The sequence below is a fragment of the Bactrocera latifrons genome, unplaced genomic scaffold, assembly GCF_001853355.1.
Source record: "Bactrocera latifrons isolate USDA-ARS-PBARC rearing strain unplaced genomic scaffold, ASM185335v1 scaffold_162, whole genome shotgun sequence".
Classification (NCBI taxonomy): Eukaryota; Metazoa; Arthropoda; class Insecta; order Diptera; family Tephritidae; genus Bactrocera; species Bactrocera latifrons.
This window is the reverse complement of record NW_017535097.1, coordinates 82,185-102,896: the sequence shown is the minus strand read 5'-3', so window position 1 is coordinate 102,896 and position 20,712 is coordinate 82,185. Positions and strand designations below refer to the sequence as shown.

The following is a 20,712-nucleotide window of genomic DNA, read 5'->3' as shown; positions in this document are numbered from 1 at the left end:
TACGAATTGAAATATTTTAATGAAGAAACTAATATTTTATATTTAAAGCAACAATTTTTTTTTTAAGAACAAAGTTTTTTAATAAATTAACTTTTTCTTAATTCAAAGAATTTAATAACTAATTTGTTTTTTGTTTTTTGAGATTTGAAAGATTTGATTAAAGAAAAATTGTTTTTAAAATTGAAAATATTTTATCAAAAATTTCGCTTTAAGACATGAAAGATTTAATGAAGATAATTTTTATACATTTTAAAAGATTTTCATAAAGAAACAAATATTTTTGGKATTTGAAAGGTTTTAAAAACATAATAAATTTTTAAGAATTAAAAGATTTTACAAACAAAATGTTTTTGAAAGATTTAAAAGATAATATAACGGAAAAAATTTTTTAAAGGTTTTACTAAAGTAATTATTATTGTTAATTACAAGATTTTATACAAGAAATACTTTTTTTTTAAGAATTTGATTGTTGTATAAAGAAACATGGTTTTTATGATTTAAAAGATTTTATATAAGAAACAATATTTTTACAGAATAAAAAAATATCATAAATTAATTTTTTTTGAAAACTTTAAATAAAATTACAATTTGAACAATTAGTTCAAAATTTTATTTAAATATTTTTAATAATTTGCAAATGTTTAATATATGCATTGATTAAAGTAATTGTTATGAKTATATATGTACATATGTATATACTTTATATTATTCCTTTTACTAATTTCACTTTTCATATTTAGAGTGCATCCCGTCGTGTTGGTCTTTCCTGCTCGAACTGTCTCACAACACACACCTCGCTCTGGCGCCGCAATCCCAGCGGTGAGCCCGTTTGCAATGCCTGCGGACTGTACTTCAAATTGCATAGCGTGAAGCGGCCCTTGAACATGAAGAAGGACACTATACAGGTAAGCTGGCGATTGCCTCTTTCATGTTTTGCTGCAAACCAAACGAAAAGAGAATTTAACTTTTAGAGAAAATCTAAGTAAAAGTTTGATTTTTTAGCAAAAAAAAAAAAAAAATAATAATAATAATAATAACAAACAATAACTTCGGCCGCTTTTCCAAATAAGAACTTGATTTTGATCAGTTAGTTTGTACGGCAGCTTTATGCTATAGTGATCCGATCTGAACATTTTTTTCGGAGATGGCAGCGCGACTTTGAATAATAATYTGTGCCAAATTTCGTGACGATATCTAGTGAAATAAAATACTTTCCCATACAAAAAAAAATTGATTTTGATCGGTTAGTTTGTTTGGCAGCTATATGATATAGTCATCCGATCTCAATAAATTCTAGGGAGATTATGTTATTGCCTTAGCAAATAGTTTGTACCAAATTTCTTGAAGATATATTGTCTATTAAGAAAGATTTCAATACATAGCATGAATTTGGATTGATCAGCTTGTATGACATCTATATGTTATAGTCATCCGATCTAAATAATTTCCGCGGATATTATGCCATTGCCTCGGAAAATAAMCTATGCAAAATTTGTTGATGATATCTTATCAAATAAGAAAGTTTTCCATGCAAAGAATGGATTTGGATTGATCAGTTTGTATGGCAGCTATATGCTATAGTAATYCGATGTCTGCAATTCTAACAAAAGAGCAGCGCCTTGAAAAGAAAATATTGTGTGCAAAATTTCACCTTAATTAACTCAGCTCATCACGCTGATTATGTATGTATGTTTATATAGACTTTATAGGGTCTCGGACATTTATTTCTGGGTAGCAAAAATATTAGAGAACTGTGCAAATAGATACTTTARTCGCATATACAATTCAATTTGTAGGCTATTATATAAAATTATTAAATTTTTTTTTCTAAATACTAATTTTTCTTTCAAAATCGCATTGCAGACACGCAAGCGCAAAGCCAAGGGYGCCAAGGGTGAAAAGTCCAGCAAAAGCAGCAAAGCAAATGCGAACGCCAATTCGGCGGCTGTCGCCAATAACGGTAAGTGTAACGACATTTTCTCTTTTACTTGTATTGGTTCTTTGGTTAAAGCATGCRAAATTAATTGTTTTTGTTTTGTCTCCTTTGCTTCTTCCTCTCTTTCACATGTGCGCCTCATCGCTTGTACATCGTCCATCGTCCCTCGCCCATCGCCCATCGATCATCGCTCTAATAACGCACTCCCTGTCAATGTTTCTATGTGTTTGTGTTGCATTTGCGCTCTCGGTGGTGACGCTCATCTAATCAACTGTACTCATTCACCTAAATAACTCAAACACAATCAGAACTAAAACAATTAACAACTAACTTGCAACAGCAACAGCAACTGCAACTGCAGCCACAAACGCCACAAATGCAAGTGAAACAAGAGTCACAAAGCAACAATAACAACAACAACAACACTGTATTGACGCATACAGCACGTTTGTCACCAACAACAAATGATGGCAGCATCTCACCGACAGACACGAAATCACCACTTATGGCCTTGTTGCCATCATCACCTTTAACGCAGATGGAAAATGTTGCTACAATGCAAGAACAACAACAGTTACAACAAACATACAATCAGAAAATGTCACCAATGCCGCATGCAAACTCACCGACAATGTTCTCATATACATCACCGACACATAATGGGCATTTGAATAACAATAACCGTTCATATAACAACAACAATACTAATAATAATAATAATAATAATAATAATAACAACAATACGTTAAATCTTATGCAGAAACAACTGCAGACTCACCAAACGCAACAATTGCAGAATATGCAACAACAGCATGCAGCACAATCGCCGCGGCACCAACAACAGCAACAACAATTGATGACACAGCAACTTATGCAATTGATGCCGCCACATTCGTCCCCCTCCACATCGGTATCGATGCCACCAACGCCGACTACCCCAACCACACCGACGACGCCAACCACGCATCACCAACAGCAGCCATTGCAGCAGCAATTGTCACCAATGCAGGAGCAGCAACAGCACCAGCAGCAGCAGCTCCAGCAACAGCAACAACAACAGCTATTTCAACATTTGGTGCACCAGCATCAGCTGCAACATGACCAACAACAGGCGCATTTGGACAACATGTCGCTGCACTATCACCAACAATACCTGCAGCAGCAACAACAACAACAACAACATCAACAACACTCAATTGCGCCACAAAGTCCCGCTGGTTCCGCATCGCCAACGCATTCGAATTTCGGTGAATTGTTGCCGCTGCACGATTCGRCCATCAAAATGGAGCAACAACATCGTCCAAATCATCAACAACACCACAGCCACAACACGCATTTGATTACACAAGATGTGGCGCTCAGTCGCAGTCCCTCCTTGGAGGATGACGAACTGATGCTGGAGTTGCAACATCATCACCASCAACACGCCCAATCGATTGCGCTGAACTTGCAGCACCAACAAAATCTCTTCGAATTGCATGAATACGATCGTAAATATGAACGCGGCACTGTGGTGAAGTCGGAGTGAGSGAGCTGCAAATGGAGAGTGTTCTTTAGTTGGTGGCATTAGCAGCAAAGCGTAACCAAAGAGTGGATTTTTATCATTTACTTATGATATACATGCCTGTGTGAGTGTGGTTGTGTATGTGTGCAATAAGTATGACCACCAGTTGTATGAATGTATGTACTTATATTTTAGGACAAATTTTATTAGATTTTTAGGGTAAATTTTTGTGAAAACCAATTCTCCAAAGAGCGCAGTAAAYGTGCAAATAAATATGAAACGGTACAATAATCATTATTTTAATTTAAAATTAATTAATTTTGAACAAATGAAAAAAAAACTGAAAATTTATTTCTTAAATACATTCATAATGGACTAAAATGGGTATGCTTGCCTGTAGATACATATGTACATTGCTAATTAAAATAACAAAAATTGGATTTCACTCAAAGTCTGACGAATATATGTATATACATATATTATTATATACAAAGAAAATTGTTAAGCCAATATTAACTTGAAGTTAACTTTAAGCAAGTTCTGTATATTAAAGCATTCCAAAAACAAAAAACAAATATTTCTAGCATATACCCAAATATAATTATACGAATTTCTAGTTGTAAGCTCGTTTTGAAAAATTGCTTTGAGATTTATTTAAAAAYAAAAAAATTCTAATACAATTATTCATGTTTCTAACCCATATTTTAGTTAATTATAAGTACCATGTATGTTTGTATATTCGAGTCCTAATTTTGTAAAATTAATTTTCTTAATACTTTAATTTTTACGAAAATCTCATTTACTCTTAGAAACAATACTTCTTTTTTAATACAAATGTATACAAATAAAATTATATTAAATAGATTTTTTTTTTTTTAATTTGCAAGTAACTCTTAAAGTTGAGGCCACTACTCGTACCTCCGAATATCGCTAGTAAATTTTTATAATTTCGACTCGCTGTTGGAGCGTATATCTTTTCATGGCAAGCATAAACCGAATAGAAGTGTTAAAAGGGAGGCAAAAAATATGGCGTCTACTATTGAAAAACCCGTTACAATTGTGCAAACAATATGAAAGGTTGGGTTTGATGGCTGATCCAAAGATCGTAATTGATTCTGCAGTGCTTTGTAAAGCCTTAAAAATATAGAGTGATCGATTTCGAGGTTCCGCACTTAAGAAAACAAAAGCTTCAAATTTAATGGGGAATTTTTATTATAATTCGAAAGAACATTTTTTAGCATTTRTTATTRAAAGATTATCAGTTTCGAATATTTGCGACTTCTACATTTCCGATGGTCCATCCGTTGAGTGCAATTTTCGATGACTGAATCGAAGCGGGATTGTCCACATAGATATTAGACTTTACATATCCCCACAGAAAAAAGGTCTAACGGTGTTATATTACACGATCTTGGTGGCCAATCGAAGTGTTCTATCAATAAACCCATTGATTGATGCGATGTGTGAGAAGTAACGCTGTCGCGTTGAAACCAAATGTCGTCGAGTTCTCATCGCTGAAACGTCGGTTCTTCTTGGAACTTTTCAAGAGATCATTTAGTGAAGCGATGTCGCTTGTGAAGGTYGTACRGCTTCAATTCTTGACGAGCTGWATTTTGTATGTTKTTATGTAACAATGGTTGAAACATGGCTCCATCATTTCACTTCGAAGTTCAATCGACAGTCATCCGACTGGGCTGTACACGTTGAACCTGCTCCATAATGTCGAGCGGCCGCATTTAAAGATAAAATGTAACGTTTCAACAAGTCAATGCACCGTGTCAAGAGTCAGTAAAAAATAGTAAAAATCCATGAATTACGTTTCGAATTGATTCCGCATCCATCGTRTTCTCCAGATCTGRTMYWTMRMMAMWWTKKYCKMTKYKWARRTATYWWMRYMRWRTKMRSYGKKRAKKKMYKWWSSTSRRAYKWAWKKRTKWTSRMSSAARMWRRKWCKYWWWWTGRAKCRMWMWRRTYTGAKSAKCGYWYWRMYSMKMRWRKSAMCTWYAWAKGKAMMTATGTTGAATAAAAAWAAAAACTTTTGCCAGAATAAATTTTTATTTGACTATGGTAGGCCGAGGACTTTTCAATGAACCTGKTATGGGTAGCAAGCGAGCTTTGTTTGTGATTGATAATTGACAATCTAGCGATAAATTCGTATGTTGAGTAGTGCAACGCTGGCGAAACTTTCTTTTAACAACGCATTTACAGCCAGAGTTGGTCCGAACTTTGTAAATTAAACGAAATTACTTATCACTTAGAAATTGCACATAAAATAGTGAGATTTAAACAATTTTTGATGGTTACCTGCAAAAGTAGGTTGTTTAATCTCTCATCAGTAGCAACAGCTACTCCGAGCAGAGAACGTATATTGGAGCGAATTTACGTTATCTGCGTTCAATAGCGTAAGTTTTTTACGCTCTTTAATTATTGCAAATATCGTTAAATCTCTAAACGATAATAATTCATTTAGAATAGTCACATATCATTTGTTGAATAATTTACTTTTCTTTAACACCCTGTATGGAAGAAAAATGCCAATATTTCAGCAGAGTGTTCCCAGTTTTCAGTACAGAAATAACTAAAGGTTGTTGTAKCAGCTAAGTCAAGACACTATTTCATTAACACATTAATTCTGCGTTATATGACACATGCTGTTGGATTGTCAGTTAATGAAAGAATATGTTACATAATGATCGGGTTCTAACTATGTCCTGAACAGTTTAAATTAATATTGCAACAGCCAGAATGAAACATTGAAGACAAGATAATACATATATACAAATATTTAATGTGACGAGCTGAGTCGATTTAGCCATGTCCGTCTGTTTGTCGGTCTGTCTGTATCTACGCCAACTAGTCCACAGGTTTTCAGTTATTGAGCTAAAATTTTGCACGCCTGCTTTCTCACCAAAAAGCTGCTCATTTGTCGGAATCACGAATACCATTATAAGCTAAGTCCARCATACGAACTGACCGATCAAAATCAAGTTATTGTATAGAAATATTTTTTATTTGACAAGATATCACACGAAATGCAGCACATATTTTTTTTACACCAGCGCTACAAACTCTGAACATATTGCTCAGATCGGACAACTATAGCATACAGCCGGCATATAAACTGTTTGTTTGAAACCACGTTACTGATCCTTTTATATATTTTTATGCCACAAGAAATGCAACTGTGAAGCGTATTACAGGTTTGAAGCAGCAGTAGTTAATGGTTTTTATGTTTTTTTTTTTTCATTAATTGCAATTGAAAATTTTGTATAAACATATATATAAGTATGTTGAAGAAAATTTACGCTTTCAGAAATCGGTTTAAGAATTCTTTTAATTTTAATGAAAATATGGAGCATATCCTGTGCACTCACATTGGCAGGGCTACGCTTTAAGCATTTGGTGACTCCTTTTCATGAGACACTGGCAGAGGTATCGATAGTGAGTGCACAGAGTCTAATGAAACACGCATCCTAATGACTGATTACTCCTAATGGTACTCACAACTGAACTACATCTGATTTCGCAAAGGACCAAAAGGAAAAAAAGGAATGTAGTCTACCAACCTCCCAAAATATAACAAAAAATAAGTTAAAGTTCGATTAGAAATACGAAACGACATTTTGGACTACCAAATATATAAGCTATCATAATAAAATATATTTTTTCAACAAATAAAATCAAGTMAACGTCTCTCCTTAAAACCAAATTTTCTTTACAATTACATTTTAAGATTCCACTTTTTTGTTTGCCAATCTCAAGCACATGTTGCGTTCAGGCTGAGGTGAAGTGCGCGTAATGCTTGAAATTCACGTTCAGAGCATGAATTAAATTCGTATAAAACTAGAGCTCTTCCAATAGATATGGCACATTTCCACACTCACACACACACACACACAATATTTGTCGGTATACATATATACACATGTATATGTAAGTACAGGTAAGTATTTGTGTTCTCGGCGTATATTTTAGGGTTCTATTTGCTGAATAATATTTACGCAATCAACAAACGGTTTCTTTGATAAGATAAGGAACTCTGCTTTATTGAGTTGTGTGTGGTTTTTGTTTGTTTATTTTACCATTGGCACAATAGTTTATTAAGGTGCATTTTGTCGGGCGAAAATGTAACAAATTATGTACACATACATACATATGTATGAATAAATGCCTATAATAAAGACATACGTGTGTATAACGACAAACACCGCCAGTATTAATTTGTACAATCACGTATGCATACATACAAACAATATATGCACACATGTATGCATATGTATATGTACTATATACATACATATGTATGTGCTAGTTATATTTTATTCGGCCTAAACATAAGTATTCGCCTGTATTTACTTTGTGTACTTTGTGTCTATGTATGTCACAACACAAGTTTTATTTTCATATCATAAAAATAATAGAGCACCATATTAAATAAACATAAATGTGCACTTATAAATATCCACATACATATATACGTTGTGACAAAAAAGCACCCGCAAATTGTAAATAAAAYGCAAAATATTTAATTATTCAGTTATAATTATTTTGTCGCCTTCAAAGCAATCCYCACCAAATGTTAAACACTTTTGCCAATGATTTCTACAGTCCTCGAAACACTTTTCATCAGCACATTTTTTGAGATGSACTTCAGCTCCTTCAGCGAATTTTATTTTATCTTTTCGATCGACTGAAAGCGGGTACCACGGAGCGGCAATTACACTTTGGGGAACAAGAAAAAATCACACCGAGCCAAATCTGATGAGTACGGTGATTGATCGATAGTACTCAATGCGTTTTTGGCTTTAAGTTCCGTCACAAGCGTGRCTCGATGCGAAGATGCATTATCTATTTTCATCATCGTGTAAAATCCATGAATTGTTCTTCCACAATTCCGGCCGTTTTTGATGGATATTCTCACGCTAACGCATTAATACGGTCAAATAAACCTCATTATAGATCACATTATAGGTCACTCCAGAACAAATTCAAGATGCACCAAACCACGAATATCGAAAAAACAATGAGCATCACTTTGATTTTTGAGCAGCTTTGGCGTGGTTGTTTTGGTTTCGGCTCGCGTATTTTCCTTCAATCCGATGATTTTTGTCTGGTTTTCATATCAAACTCGTAAACCCGTGTCTCAACGGCAGTTATAATGCTCACCATGAATATGGGATCGGAATTTGCACGTTCAAACATGTCTAAAGAGATTTTTTTTGCGGTACACTTTTTGAAGAAAATTCAGCTTTATCAAGACAAGTCGAGCAAGAACACGTTTCATACCCAAAATATCTACCAAAATCATTCGAGCGGACTTGCGAGAGATGTCGAGCTCTCTTGTTATCGCTCTAACACTTGCCTGACGATTTTCAARCACCATTTCCCTTACTTTTTTAATATTTTCATCAGTTGAAGAGGTCAACGGTCGTCCAGAACGAGGTACATATGTCTTCAACGATCTCTCAGCCGGCTTTGAAAGCCTTGTACTTCTTGTAAGCTTGTGTTTTTGAATGATCGTAATCATTTGCCAACATTTGCCACGATTCCGGGTACTTTGTATATGTATGTATCAGAGTGCTTATTTTCATCAAAGCAACTAAGTAATAAAATTATAAGGTGCAACGAAAAAAAAAAAAAAAAGTTGTTAAGCCTATCAAATAAAAGAGCTATTATGGCTAGCTACACTATATATGTATATATGTGCAGTTATATTATATACGATTTTTGTTCAAAATTAGCACGTTTATTTTGGAAAAAAATTACAAAACAATGCTAGGCCGTTCACTAAGTAATTTGATTTGATAACAACAGCTGAACTTATTGCATTTTTTTGCAGCCAACTTCATACCTAACCCTTTTACCGTTATATGTGACCTGGTCTACGGAAAAGGGGCTTGGGGGCTTAGGTGTCAAAAAATCAATTTTCACTTTTTAGTTGATTCGGATGGAAGATGAGATGCTTTTTCACGTGATAGAATCCAAAAATTTTCGCACGTTAGCTCCCTTTTCGTAGACCAAGTCACATATATTTAAAGAGCTAATATGATAAGAATTGTTTTTAAAAATAATTCTTAATATTTTTGTATCAACATTTGTTTGGTGCCCTATCGAAGCTGGAAGATCAAAAATAACATTTTCCGCTTACTTTATTGTTTTTCCATCAAATGGGTAAAAATGCTGTTCAAGCAAGGAGAAATACCGAAATTCGTTTGTAAAATTKTGCTTTTGGGCAAGTACAATGTCCTGGAAGTACAGTTAAAAAGTCGATGTAGATGAATTCAAGTCGTTGTTCGAATAGCAACTCGAGAGATTGCTGAAACATTAAATTTGYCTAACGCGAACGTTCAAAAGCACATGAAATACTCATGATTAATTTCGAAGCTTGATATACATATGTATGTGTTCCTCATGCTTTACAAAACGAAGTCTGTGTCATCGCATTAATAACTGTGATTTGCTTATCAARCGTCAAAAAAGTGATTCATTTTCGAAACGCATTGTTACAGACGACGAAAAGTGAGTTTTTTACAAGAATGTTAAGCGCAAGAGGTCATAGTTTGAAAAGGATGAACCAGCTCAAACCATTTCCAAGGCCAATTGTCATTAAGAAAAAGTTACGTTGTCTACTTGGTAGAATATTAAAGTGATTCGGAAGTATATTGTGAAGAAAACGTGTAGTGTTTCACCAAGATAATGCGAGACGCCATACATGATTGATGACTCGCCAAAAGGTTTTGCAGTTGAATGGGATGTGCAACAAGGCCATTACATTCTACAGACTTTGTTGGTGACCTTATTTTTATCGACGGAATTCTGTGAGGAATCGCTACTAGGCAATATTAAAAATAATTTGATTTCCTCAGTATCTAAACTTAATTTTAATATTGAATAACGATTCGAAGCATTCTGCTTTATTGGTTCATGAATGCTCTGGATCCTYCGCAGAGTTCAGGTGACTAGACCTCAATCCCGATGAAGTTACGAGAGTACAAAGTTAATAGCAAAAAATAGGTTAAGGTTGCTCTTCAGGMAATATGAGCAAATATACCTACTGAACAAAGTTTGGTGCATTCTATGAATAAAAGACTGTAAGCCAGAGAGCAATTGTGTACATATTATATATAGTATTATTTTCCTTAAAGGGAATTTATGCAAAATGCACAAGTTCTTTTTGTTGTTTTCGAAAATGGAGTTATTTTGAATTTTCTGATTTTGTGGCGCGAACTGAATATTTAAAAATATGTATATTTCAATTACATTTTGAAAATTAATTAARAAATAAAATTTTAATGATTTACCAGAAAAGTAACTTCAAAGTAAAAAGTTTTTTGTTTTGGTTCACTGTAGTTTCAAATGATTTTGTTCATATTAAATTGAAAAAAAAAAATCGTACTTCTTCGTTTTTTTTATGTTGAGCGCAAAGGCTTTTTTACTCTTCCCACTGTATAAAATATGCTACATATACATACATACAAGGGGACACCCACTACATCACTATATTATTTCGTTGGATTCAGTGAGATTTCACTTAGCTTAAATAAAAAATAATATTGTTACTCATTAAAACACACGAGTGATACTTTTACAGAAATTTTTATACAAAATAAGTGAATAAAAATTGAGCGGAAGTTAATCAGAAACTCCCACAAAAATTTGATTTGGGATTCTTAGTAAAAAATATGAATCACACTAGTTCATATTCTAATTATTTATGATTAACATTTGCGAAGTGCGCTAACTGTACTGTTCTCGATTACAGTAATAATAGTAGTTTTTGTCAATATTAATGCTACACTTGTTGTTTATAATTATATGTATGTATATACCGTATATTCATATATGTGCTATAAAAGCTTTATCAAAATTAGGAACAAATGAAAAAACTTGTATGGCTAAAAATCAGAAAAGTTTTGTATAACTCAGTTAAGTTGATAGATATGTCGCTTGCACAAGAAGTGTTTTTAGTTTTATTTATTTAAAATATAGTCTATAATAATGGGATTATTAAAAAATTCTCCGAAATGAGTACTGACAGACATTACACACTTATAAAAAGTAATATACAAATATTACTAGAAAGCCAAACAGATTTAAATCAGTCCTTAACTGAATATGAATTGTAACTGACGGGCCCCGATTTCGAGTCGAGACTAGTAAGACTTTGTTCATAATTTTAAATTTCTTTAAAATCTATATCACTCCTCTCAAAGGGGGACTTTAGCTAAATTTGTTTTCCACCGCCTTCAATTCAGTTAGCGATTCAACTTTAATGACTTCAACACGCTTTCCCCGGAGCAGTAGTACGAGCTTGCTAAATAGCCAGCTAAGTTAGGCGAATACGGTGGTTGCGGCACGATAACGGTTGAAAATTTGGCGAAAAAGTGACGAAGAATTAATGTAGCATGCGTCGGTGTCGGCCCATAATTCCGSCCTCTTTTTACAAATAGCTTCGCGCAAACGACGCATAATACTGAAATAGGATTCCTTGTTGAAAGTTTGGCCGGTCGGCACTAATTCAGAGTGCACCAAAACTCGATAATCGAAGAAAGCTGTCAACATAGTCTTAATTTTTGACCTGCTTTGACATGGTTTTTTCGCGTTCTGTTCAACACCATATTCGGCCTATTGTTCATCTGTTTCCAGGTCGTCTTCTCGACACTCACAATAATGTACTAAGCAAAAAAACTTGCTCACGACAAACAATTATCACTGAAGGCGTTTTCCAACATTCTGAACGTTTTCGCCCGAAATTTAAATTAAAAAGAAGTTTTACTATTTTTTACTCATAGTATTACATACATTTTTGGCTATAGACTTGTATGTGCATACTTAGTACTGCATGTACTTAGAGATCGAGAGATTGATGAGAAAATTTCTGAAACATGTTTTTCATATGCCGTGTTCTGTCGGAGAAAAACCATCAATCACATGAAGACTGGAAATTACGCACAAATATGCTAATACAAACTTTATTATTTTGGTTTTCACATTTCAAGGTCTGTTCTATTTGAATTAACAATATTTTGAGATATGGTATTCGGTTCTAGTAWGCTATTCCGATGTATTGACAAAGGTTCTCATAAAAATAGCCTATCCGCATGGTATATTTTTTAAACACATATTATTTATTAAGGAGCATTTTGGTGTCATATCCTTAAAACAGGCAATTTTTGAATCTATATCAAATGTTTTACAATGTTATTTATACAGAAAAATAAAACAGAACAAAAATTGAATAATATTCGATTTATTGTTTTTTTTTTTGTCACCTTAATAAATAGGCCTCACGCTGCGACAGTGATTTTGGCCGTACCTAAAAAGCAAATCCCGACTAGATGATGCAATGACAAACAAAGTAAAACAAAGTTGACAAAATTGATGCATTTGATAGGTAGGTAGGTAGAGTAGCTATCTAACAAAGCACCTAAACTTTTAGCAAGCCCCATTGTTAACCACCGGTTAACCGCCCTCCTCTATTGTCTAATCTCTGAACCACCCTGTACTTCCAATGAATTTCATCAGTACGAAACGATAAGTTATATTTTACGTCGTCAAGAACTCTCCACCCATAATTGCGATTCTTTTCTTATATACAGTCTTAGATTCGCATTGAAGAAGTTTTATAGTCTCCTCCTCTTCTACCTCCCGACAGCTTCCAATAATCGTTATATGGTGTTCATAGTCTACTAGCATGTCTGCAAATTAGAGTGACCTACTGCAATTCTTATATATTTTCTTTTAATTTTTAATTGTCGGAATGGGCCGCACACGTTTTTCAAATTTTTTTTTAAAAAGGTTGGAGATTGATTTCACCGAGACTCAGAAAAATAAATGACATGTTTGTCGATTAAATATCTACAAATAGCGGGAGGCATATAAAGTCCATCTCTTCTGAAGTCTAATTGTAGGGTGATGCCTGTTTTGTGTAGTTCGTTTGCTTCATAGTTACCTGGAATATCTCTATGCGCTTCAACCCATTACAGGTTTATAGTGGAATAGAATGTTAGATGCTCTAAGAAATCAAGACATTATCCCTAATATTGAAAAAAGCATAAGAGACTTTGGTGATTTCATAGACTCTTAGCTATCTTTATGTATAAATATATACATATGTATGTACTATATATATATATATTCTTTATTATGAGCACACTTCTTGTCAGAACAATAAAGTTCTCTTTAATTGCTATGATTTAARTTTGGAAGACACTGCAGTGGTCTGTTAAACTGAAGATGCTTTTGGTACCTACTTTTGCAGAYTAAAATACTTAAATATAAGTTGGTTATTTTCATTGACTACTRACGCCTACACTTGAAAAACTAAAAAAATCTTGAAAATATTCATTTTAAATTTTAGTCTATTAGTTTTGATGGCATAGACTATCGACATGTGCAAAACTCGTAGTTACAATTTTTTCGAGATATTCCACTAGGTGACTCTTTAAGGTGATATATGGGTTTCACGGCATAAAAAAATATTGGTTTATTTTTAAATTTTATTTAATTTTAAACTGTTGAATATTGCCCTAAATATTTAAGTTGATAAGTGTAATAGTTTCGGAGATGCAGCCTTGAAAAGTTGCGCGGTCGAGGCCAGCTAGGCTAGGCTGCGCCGTCTTAATCGCCTCTTTCTCTTAACTGTGTTTTTGAAGTCGGCTGGCAAAAGTCTCTAGAGAATTACTCAACCGGTGTTCATGAAATTTTACACAGGTCTGTGAGATACAATTCTTAAAGACTTGGATGAAGGATTTTATTCAATTACAGCTATTTGAAAAAAAAAAAATGTCGAGAATTTTCATTGAAAGTTTAGTGTTTTTGTAAAAATGTCGGCTAAAAATCCAATTTTCACTTATTTTCCCTTCGCCCAAATTCTAAGTTAAAGTTTTAACTAAAACATGCATTTATTCTCACTTTAGATGATCCTGTAAGGAGTTATCCTCGTCTTTTTTCCGAGGGGTTCTCGGAAATGGCGTCGCAATGGTCGAGTTTAAAATATTTTTTTCCAAAAGTTTCATAATTTCTTTGTTAATAGTGTATGTTTAGAACAATAGACAATTCTAATAAAATATCTAATTTCTTATATGAGAAAAAATTTGTTGAAAAGAAGCTTTTTTTTACCCGAAAAACCCTGGTGCACTTTAAGGGTGCTTTTCTCAACAAGTGGCTAGCAGCCCTCTGTTAGTTAAGTTCTGGTTAAAAAATGTTCTTTAACGAAAGAAGACATCTTGGTTAAGTTAACCAGAACTTAACTGATATATGTACATGCTTACATTCAATGCTACATGCATACATAAGCTGACGTGAATTATGGACAAAAATAATAATAATAATAATAATACACAAATAATTTATAATAGTTTCACTTACCTTTCCTAGAATTTGGTTAATTCCACCCCGATTCCATTGCCCACGTACTCGTATGTTATTTCCGCAATAATTCTAAAGAAAATTCCATTTGCCGATTTTTTTTTTAAAGAATTTATAACAGAAATGCCATAATTCCATAATGTAATAAGTCCGTTAGTGCTTTGTGACAGCAATAAACTCTTTCAATTATTGCCGCACACACAAGCAACGCGTCGTGCAGGATGAGGGGATCGCCCGCCAGCCGCCAACATACATACATATGTAGGTACGTAAACGCCTACCAACGGCACAACTATGGTACACCATCCACGAAGCAACGAAGCAGGTATTTGCAGAGCTTACATTGGTAGCTACGCATTTGGGGTTGGTTGCCATTTGAAGTGGTGCTTTGCTGAGCACATAAATTTCTCAAACCTATTGGCGTGCATATGTATGTGTGTATGTGTGTGCGTTGGTTGCTGACTGGCACGTAGGGCTTTGGTTGGGCGCGGTAGGACGTCATGCTCTCGTGTTGTTGTCATCGTTAACGAGCTGTCACTTGAACTGGCTATGGCGCAAARCAGAGTTGGCCGTCATGTACGAAAGCGATTGCGGTAACAGTAGTCACAATATTTCATTTTTTATTTCATTTCATATATTATTTTGCTTTTATTGTTTGTTGCAGTTGTGGTGTACGCGTATGCCTTGCTCGTATATTTTGTTGGCTTTATTACTTAGGTCTTTTTTACTTTTGATTGTTATTTATTCTGCCTTATCGCGACCATCTTTGTTTTATTTTACAAAATGGAGTCGCATGTCGAATGCCTGGCGATAGCGTAAAAGTATATAAATACATATGTATATGCATGAAAATGTATATATGATATGGCTGCTAGATTTTAACGATATTTCAGCGATTTTTTCAATATAATTTTTTTGAAATTTTTTTTATAAAGAATATTTTTTTTATCAATTTTTTTTTTTGTTTAAAAGAAAGGCTTGAAATATTACTTTATGTATATAAGCTTATATATCAATGAATGCTATGTGCTTTTTTTTTTGATCCTAAGGTGCTTTTCGCGCTTTAATATTTTCATGATCTCATGACAAACAGTTTTGGTATCTTATAGAATATATGTAAGTATGTATGAATGTATACATATATTGGGTGGTCGAAAAAGTCTTTTCGCATTTCTAATCAAACTTCAACTTATATTTTWTATATTTATACTAATAAATAAATAAATAAATATGTAATTTGTTTCAACTTTCTCGAATTAATTTTTAAATGAATGAAGATATAGTTTTAAATATGGTATGACACTGAATACTGGAGATATACGACTGCAACGACATACATATATAGTATTGTCAAAATACGAAAACACTTTTTCGACGACTACCCAAAATGCATATGTACATACATACATTTACATACATGCATAATTACGTATGTACAAGCACTTCGCCACACTATATTCACACAATTTTTATTTTTTTTTATAAAAGATTTCGTTAAATAAATTATAAATATTTATTTTAAAATTAAAACAAAATTAAAAAAAAAACATTTCATCGTTAGTCTGCATATATTTCCATCACACTGCACATATACATATGAATGCTTTTAAAAGCAGCCTTCTTAGCAGAGAATTTACGAGCAGCTCTAACTTTTCAAAGCACTTTTTTCACATGTGTAGCACATATACACCGTTATATGCATGTAATAACACAATTTACTTGAATTTWCTTGAGTATTTCAAATGTTTGCTTAATATTAGTATTGTCATGTGACAATTGGCTTAAACTTTGTTTGTTTTTTTATTGCAGTTTTCTCGTTGTTCGCTTGCAAAAATTGTTGCGCCACTTAAGGCAACACCCTTTCTCGGCATTCTCGGCATTCTCAGCACTTAAGGCAATTCCTACACTTTCCCTACTAAAACCACAACTGCATGATAACTGAAATTTTAATGAAAATTTCTGTGTTTCTGATGTTGCTGTTGTGTGTTAAGTAAAATTTTCATAGATAGGGAGAGGGAAACCTTAAAAAAAAAATACATAATAATAATCAAGAAGTAAAAGAACACACGGTACGATAATGCTTATAAATAAGATAATATGTTTGATAAAGTTATTTACTGTATTTCTGGTCGACTTTTCTCACAAACCGCAGCTGCGCATACACCCACGTGCATATATGTATGTATGTAAGAACATATAGTATAGTATGTAAAAGATATACTCGTATCTATGCGCTTGTCAGACAAGCAAGTTGATAATGACTCAAAAATGCAAGYGCAACATGCCACACACAAGCTGCTGAGTGCGTTCTAATACACTTTTTACAAAGTAAAAGTAAGTCCGAAAGGGGTTGTAAGTATAAATGCAATGTGCCATACATTTTCGTAGGAAGTTGAAAAGGTTATCAATTATCTAGTTGTTAAGTTGTGAAGCTGTGTCGTATGTCTATATTTACATGCTTTTCCTGATGTCCTTACAAATATATGCATGCTACATATGTCATTTAGTAACATTTCGCCTGTGCCAATGCCGCTGCCTAAAGAAAACACAATTTTRCTTATGTACTGTATGTACGTGGCTTCATTACTATGCTTTCTCACTTCATTTCCCCAACATGTAATGTTAATTAAGTGARTCCCTGATCATTTTAGGCAGACAACCCTTAAAATAGTGCCTGTTTTTGGCGTCCAACTAAGCATTTGTCTTTCATGAGTAATATTGTTAGTATTTCAAAAATATTCAAGCCTTTCTCCATCTCTCTTTGAGTACGCACGTGTATTTCTCATTATTCTCTTATCTAAAATACCTTGTATTCTTGCCTTATTATTYTTTTCCTTTCTGCATAGACTTTCAGATAAGGCAGTAAGTCTTTAAATATCTAGCATTATGTGCTTCATTTCTCCATTTTTTATTTTCTCGAATATATACATATGTATGTGTAGCATATGTATGCGACATTCTGCAGACAAACGGAATTTATTGCTGATTTTATTTCATGCCGCCGCTTGAATTAATTGCCTTAAATCTACTTGTAACAGACTGACAAAAATTCTCCTTAGACAATTTCGAAGAAAGGGATTAATGAAGAAATCTAAAAATTATTGAAAATAAGCGTCAAATTTACATGTACCGAAGCTAGCATACCCATCACTAATAAAGAAGTCAAGAACTTAATTTTTTTTTCGTTCACTTTGTATGGCAGCTATGTGCTATAGTAGTCCGATCTTAAAAAAACTTTCAGATATTACAGTCTTCTTTCAAAAAATAATTTATACAAAATTTCGCAAAGATATCACCTCAGGGAAATATGTTTTCCATACAAGAACTTAGTTTTTTTTTCGTTCACTTTGTATGGCAGCTATGTGCTATAGTAGTCCGATCTTAAAAAAACTTTCGGATATTACAGTCTTCTTTCAAAAAATAATTTATACAAAATTTCGCAAAGATATCACCTCAGGGAAATATGTTTTCCATACAAGAACTTAGTTTTGTTTGTACACTTTGTATGGCAGCTATGCCATATAGTGGTCCGATATTAGCAATACCGACAAATAAATTACGTCTTGAGATAAAATCAATGTGTGCAAACATTCAGATCGATAACTCAAAAACTGCCGGCTTATGGATGATTTTTAACCCTTAAATGTTGTATGTCTAATAGACTTGGTTTTCATTGATTTCGACTGTTTTTTTTTTTTATTTACTCAAGTTGAGAGAATCAGCAGAGCTAACTAGTATGCAGTGTGTATATTTTGCTCACATATAAATTTCACTTCTTGTCTTTAGTCACACTCAATACATGTTTTTAAATGTCGCATATACATATTTGTAACGGCATATGCAAATAGCATATAATTTATGATTCTGTTTTGATAAATTACATTTTTGATATCTTTTTCTATAAGTTTATTAAAATTTTATATTTTCATGTAAGCTGCCAAACTCTTTATGCTCCTTTATGTAATTGCACTGAATAATTGATTTTCTTTTTTTTGTTTGGCTTACTCAATAAAATACACACAGTGACACATCCCATACTTCACTTTCACTATTATATATATTTTACATTATAATTAATTATAAACGCCAGTTAATTAATTAATAATTATTTTTTTTTTATCTGCAAGTCACAGCTGAAGTTGTAGAATAAATCTACAAGATCAAATTTAAAAAATATATGATAAATTCCCCTTTTATTTCCGTTATTCACCTCGATCGATAGACACTTTTCCTCAACTTTCTTTTCGATCAACGACGCTACGTCGTAAAAYGCATATCTGTTGCTTCCTGTTTTTATGTGTTAAAAACACCAATTACACTCACAAACTGTGATTAGATTCACCAGCGAAATGGGCCCAAAGTTAAAGGAGCAAATGAAAAATTCAAATTCAAATTATTATCGCTTATTATCTCGGTACATTATCAGTTCAAACATACCATACTTACTGATACTGGAATACAGTTATGTTACAGATACCCACTGATATCCTACCAACTGAATGAATGGAAACGGAATTGATAGCAAATCTTCATTATCTTATAAATATTGCTAAAAAACGAAGATTAGATACTTTTATCTAGCTGGGTCAGTTGGGCATACAGTCTACCGAATCCGTACGGTAGACATATACATACACATATATATATATCTATCTATCGGCGGACTATATCTATATCTATATCATATAGTATATATATATATATATATATATATATATGTATATATCTGTGTAAGTGCATATAAGATTACAAAAGTCCAATGCGTGTATATGTGTGTGTATGTGTATGCACTGATTATATAGGTTTTGAGGAGGCACGCTTAAGAAGTACAACGCTTTGGAGTCTCGCACCCGAAAACAAACTTATTTAAASTTGTAACGTCATCAAGTCGATAGATAGGGATAAGAGCGCGCACGTATGACAGAGATTACTTTCGTTTAATCAGGAAGCTATCGATAAACAAATCATATTCTCTGAGACCCTCGGTTGATATGGGCATATCAAATTTATGGCACTGCAGCTCTTCGTTACTCTAAACTTATGACGCTTAACAAATTTTGATAAAGGGAAACTATTTACAGCGCAGAGAATTATGGTAATTGTGGAGAATGAGAGCAGGGTTAATGTGATATGGAAATTAGTTGAAAATTTATTTATTTATTAAATGAAAAATAATAGGAAATTTAGTGAAATCTTAAATTTAATATACATATCTAAACCAGCAACTTGTTTTGATGAGACTTAAAGTCGGCCATACAAAACTAACGCACGAATATCTACTTTCAAAAGAATCACCACCACTTTGCATGAACTGTAATGATACCGTGACCAAGCAACACCTAATAAACTGCTACAATGACACCTCGCAAAATGTTGATTTGCATACCGCTATAGCAACACTGGATTACGAAAATATAAGAAATATCTACCTCATATACTATTAAAATTAATTTAGAGTTGAAATGTTCATATAAGTAAATTAATATTTATCTATACAAAATGGGACGAAGGCGTAAGCAGAACGTTTTTTTTTCTAGTATGTCTGTAAATTTATTTACAGGTCATATTGAAATAAATAAATAAATAAATAATATATTTAAATATATTTTATTGCTTTTCAACATATTTTCTTCTTTTCAGGCTAAAGATTTTACTAGTTCTTCGATCTTTATATATATACATATATTCAACTAGATTAGATTAGGTTATTCATGTTTCGTATAAGTCACGCATAGACCAGTTTAGACCTTTGCGATACCAGATGGACTTCAGTTGTTAAGAAGTCCAAGAGTGGTCATTGTTTAAGATGCCTGCGCTTGACGGGAATTTTAACAGATTCTGGGGCCTCACCATCGATATCTCCGCCAGTGTATCATACCGTGACGACCCAGATGCTTACAGC

General features: G+C 33.2%; 1 protein-coding gene and 1 long non-coding RNA gene across 7 annotated transcripts in view; one reads left to right on the top strand and one right to left on the bottom strand.

The window, feature by feature from the left end:
* Positions 1-3,866, top strand: part of LOC108966506 (box A-binding factor-like) — a 55,115-nt gene extending 51,249 nt beyond the window's left edge. For 4 of the 5 annotated variants that reach the window (XM_018929438.1, XM_018929439.1, XM_018929437.1 and 1 more), the window contains 3 exons: positions 741-905; positions 1,864-1,960; positions 2,245-3,866. In XM_018929438.1, the coding sequence (XP_018784983.1) occupies positions 741-905; positions 1,864-1,960; positions 2,245-3,464 (1,482 nt within the window). In that variant the 3' untranslated portion in view covers positions 3,465-3,866. The remainder of the gene's footprint in view (positions 1-740; positions 906-1,863; positions 1,961-2,244) is intronic. The other variant, XM_018929442.1, reaches the window with a different exon arrangement.
* On the bottom strand, positions 715-19,114 carry LOC108966508. Of its 2 annotated transcripts, none has more exons than XR_001993188.1 (3): positions 19,021-19,114; positions 14,811-15,614; positions 715-936 (listed from the first exon to the last, which is right to left on the bottom strand). It is a non-coding gene; the product is annotated as an uncharacterized LOC108966508 (long non-coding RNA). The 2 variants fall into 2 exon arrangements; XR_001993187.1 differs by lacking the exon at positions 19,021-19,114 and adding an exon at positions 16,530-16,781.
* Positions 19,115-20,712: the final 1,598 nt, after the last annotated feature.